The sequence below is a fragment of the Cynoglossus semilaevis genome, chromosome 17 (genome assembly GCF_000523025.1).
Source record: "Cynoglossus semilaevis isolate Cse_v1.0 chromosome 17, Cse_v1.0, whole genome shotgun sequence".
NCBI lineage: Eukaryota > Metazoa > Chordata > Actinopteri > Pleuronectiformes > Cynoglossidae > Cynoglossus > Cynoglossus semilaevis.
In genome coordinates, this window is record NC_024323.1 from 4519252 (window position 1) to 4521751 (window position 2500).

Sequence of the window (2500 nt, forward strand, 5' to 3'; positions counted from 1 at the left end):
TTCTAGGTCGGATCCTTCCTGTATTTTACTTGGGATCTGCTATGCTTAATACTTTGATCTAGGCCCATTTCCTTGAACTAAGAACTTGGACTCACCACTGACTTTTGTAACAGTGTGCTGTCGTGTTTTTTATATATAAAAAAAGTTTTTTGGTGTTTTTCTTGTGTTTTTTTTTTTTTTATAAAAAAAAAAAAAACACCAAAAAACTTTTTTTATATATAAAAAAAGTGTTTTGGTGTTTTTCTTGGGTTTTTTTTTTTTGTTTTTTTTTTTTACATAAAGGCACCAGCTTTTCTAATTCGATTCCAACGTGTGTGGGTTCCCGTCTACTGTAAAACGGTGATACTCACGTCTGTCAAGCGAGTGACAAAGATGAAGGCCCCCGCAGAGTCTGGCCATGCCATCTGCAGCCAGATCTGACGTACCTGGCTGAAGCACGCTGTCACCTCCATGGCTGAGGAGCTCTGTTTGGCCTGCTGCAACAACTCCAACTTCTCCCAGCAACACAAAAGAGGCAAGAGACACGTGGATTTACGAGCGGAACAGAGCAAAGTGGAATGTTTAGAGAACAAAACGATTGAAACCTAAATTAAAATCTCCACCTAAAAATAACATTTGGAGAAACATCTAAAAGACACTCCTTTCTTCCTTCATTCCTTTCTTTAGATCCTTCCTCCCTTCCATCATCCACATCCCTCTATTCCATCCACCGACTCCATCCATCATCCATCATTCCATCTATAGATCTGCCATCCAGTGGAGGCTGGTGATACATTTTCTAAGTGTGCATACCTGTGGGCTGTGAGATAGCAGTTGTATTTTCTATAAGTCTATAAGTCGCAGCACTCGAAAAAATACATAACGAAGAAGAAAAAAACATATATGAGTTGCTCCGGAGTCGCACTAGCCAGCTAGAGTGCCCTCTAGTGGCTGTGGAAACTGCCAGTATTAAAAAGTTTAGGCATTCTTATACAAAAACATAAACAGGAGTTTAATATTTGAAACTGTCCCAGAAAACAAATGACTTCATCATATACATACACATTTTTACCAACAAGGTTATTGATTGTTACGCCAGTGACCCCTTGTTGCGGAGCATCCATCCATCCATCCTCTCACTTTACCAGTGCTTTTCTTTTCAGACATTGCAGTTATTACATCTTGAACTATCAGCTTTATATAAAAAAATTGTATTCATTATATTTTTGTTCTTTGATAATCTTTCCCCCCACTCTACCTTTACATGCTCTGATTATATTAAACTTTTCATCATGTTCTTCAGCCTCTGTTCTTTTCTTTTATCCTCTCTCTGCACCTGACTTGTAACTGTTCCTCACTGATTAAAAAAAAAAAACCTATTACAGTATCTGCCTGCAGTGAATTTACTTTCAGACTTTTCGTGCTTTTTGACTTCACGTCTTTTTTTTTATTAAAGTGAACATTTGTCTAGCTCCAGGCTCAGGCGCCTCTCACCTTGTCTGTGTCCACGGCCTTCCGAATCCTGTCACACGATCTTTCGTGAACAATCTGCAGCCACTTGTGAATGGAGGATTTGAACCAGTTATGAAAACCCGTCAAAGCCAGCATTTTGGCGTCCCTGCGGGAGAACAGCGGAGAGTGCCATTAGTGTGGGTGCGGACTGACGAAGAACAAATACTTTTGGGTTTTTACTCTTTCATAAGCCTGTTTAACCAACTTGAGAGGAAGGAACTCTCGAAAGCCTTTGAGGATTTTCAAAGACATGAACAGCTCGTAGATGGTCTCGCCCATTGTTTGTGTCAGTCTGGAGCTCTCCTGTTCCAGTGTCCCACACACGCGCTCCATTGCAACATTCACGTCGTCTGCTACCTGAAAAATTCAACAGTTCAGTGTTTGAGTGCGAGCAGTCAAACTCACTGCAGTAGTAGCACTGTTTCAGAGCTAAAGAGGATTCCACCCTTCAACGTGTTCAAATACATACCTGCTTCTCCAGCTGCCTGTATATTAGGCTGAAAAAATCTACCTTCACAGTACTGTGGGGCAAAAGCAAAAGGATAAAAAATTACTTTAACAGGAAAACTAGATGAGCAGTATTATACAAAATAATTATATTATACATATAAATATATTATATATATTATATATTTTATATATCATCAAACAGAGATGTGGCCCTTCATTGAAATGACAATTGCAGCAGTGACCCTAGGGTCATTTGAAGTTGACACCCCTATATTTATCCACTGTTTTTTCCTCAGGGTTGTCATGGCGAGGGCAGGGTACAAACTGATCGGTTCACCTGTCTTTCACAGGGTCACAAACAAACGACCATTCACACTCACATTCATAACTATGGTCATTCTAGTGTGTGATGATAAGATCATCTCCAATCTGCCTTTGAACTGAGGGAGGAAACCAGAGTTGTGTGTTTATTAAATGATAGTGTATTAAGACAGAGTATTAGGGCCACCTTAACGTTGAGTTTTTTTTTTTGTCACAAAATAATGACTTTTTTTCTAAC

At 39.4% G+C, this 2500-nt stretch overlaps 1 protein-coding gene across 2 annotated transcripts in view; it reads right to left on the minus strand.

The window, feature by feature from the left end:
• Positions 1-2500, minus strand: part of baiap3 (BAI1 associated protein 3) — a 33750-nt gene that overhangs the window by 5839 nt on the left and 25411 nt on the right. For both annotated transcript variants that reach the window (XM_008329494.3, XM_017040195.2), the window contains exons 20-23: positions 1961-2012; positions 1697-1848; positions 1474-1597; positions 351-491 (exon numbers count right to left, since the gene is read on the minus strand). In XM_008329494.3, coding sequence (XP_008327716.1) covers positions 351-491; positions 1474-1597; positions 1697-1848; positions 1961-2012 — 469 coding nt within the window. The remainder of the gene's footprint in view (positions 1-350; positions 492-1473; positions 1598-1696; positions 1849-1960; positions 2013-2500) is intronic.